Source organism: Propithecus coquereli, unplaced genomic scaffold, assembly GCF_000956105.1.
Source record: "Propithecus coquereli isolate 6110/MARCELLA unplaced genomic scaffold, Pcoq_1.0 Scaffold77, whole genome shotgun sequence".
NCBI classification, from domain to species: Eukaryota; Metazoa; Chordata; class Mammalia; order Primates; family Indriidae; genus Propithecus; species Propithecus coquereli.
The window spans coordinates 8,982,584-8,983,539 of record NW_012153840.1 but is presented as its reverse complement, the minus strand read 5'-3'; the positions used below and the strand labels follow the sequence as shown (position 1 = coordinate 8,983,539).

The 956-nt window shown below is 72.4% G+C and overlaps 1 protein-coding gene across 3 annotated transcripts in view; it reads left to right on the top strand.

Annotated features, from left to right (window-relative positions):
• The first annotated feature begins 591 nt into the window (after positions 1 to 591).
• The window catches only part of CAMTA1 (calmodulin binding transcription activator 1), an 858,502-nt gene continuing 858,137 nt past the window's right edge, over positions 592 to 956 (top strand). For 2 of the 3 annotated variants that reach the window (XM_012662626.1, XM_012662627.1), the window contains exon 1: positions 592 to 843. In XM_012662626.1, coding sequence (XP_012518080.1) covers positions 799 to 843 — 45 coding nt within the window. In that variant the 5' untranslated portion in view covers positions 592 to 798. The remainder of the gene's footprint in view (positions 844 to 956) is intronic. The other variant, XR_001138237.1, reaches the window with a different exon arrangement.

Genomic DNA, 956 nt, shown 5'->3' with positions numbered 1-956 from the left:
CGGCGGGAGGCGCGCGCCCCTCCCCCACGGCCGGCAGCGCCGCCCGGACTCCGGGGCCGATGGGCTCGGGAGCGCGGCGCCCCGGCGGACCTCAGCGCCGAGGGCCCCCCCGGACCCTGCTCTGCGCCGGCAGCGGCAGGGTGTGGGATCCCGGAGATCCCAGCGCGTCCTCCTCAGCCACCGGGACCCCACGCGCCGGCAGCGGCTTCCCCGGGAACGTCCTTCAGCCCCGGGAGCACGCGGGAAAAGCCCCAGCGCTCCAATGAGCGAGCGCTTTCCTCATGACGGTCACGCTCAGGGGCGGGGCTTCCCACCGCCGCTCCCGAGTTCCGGGAACCCCCTTTGATTGGCCTGGACGGCCTGGGAAACACTGTAGTGACGCCCAATCAAAACGGCACGTCTCGGCCTCGAGGAAATATTCCGTATTGGCCCTGTTATGATTGGACAGTTCTTTCGGGCTCTAGCCACTGGGAAGCTTTGTTTAGGTCCGGAAGGCGGGCTTTCCTGGGAGTAGGTGGGGAGGGGGCGTTGATTCTTGACCAATCTTTTCAGTCCGTTGGGTGATGACCAGCCAATGGGCCGGATGGATAGGACGCTCCTCCCGGAGAGTAGTGAGACCCCTGGTGCGGGGCGATTGGCGGTGGGTGCGATGAGTGGCAGCCGAGCGGCCCAACGGGCGCTGTGCGTGGGCCGCGGGGCGGGGCCAGGGCGGGTGCGCGGCGGCGGCGGGGTGGCTGGGCCGGCGGCGGCGGCGGTACGAGGCGCGCGCTCGGGGTCCCGGTCGCGAGGAGGAGGAGGATGTGGCGCGCGGAGGGGAAATGGCTGCCGAAAACAAGCCGGAAGGTAAGAGCCGGAGCGCGAGGGGCCGGGGGGCGGCGCGGCGGGCGGCGGGACTCGGCCCCGCCGGACATCCCGGGCATCGGCGGCGCCGGGCGGGAGCGCGGGGGCGCGGCGGG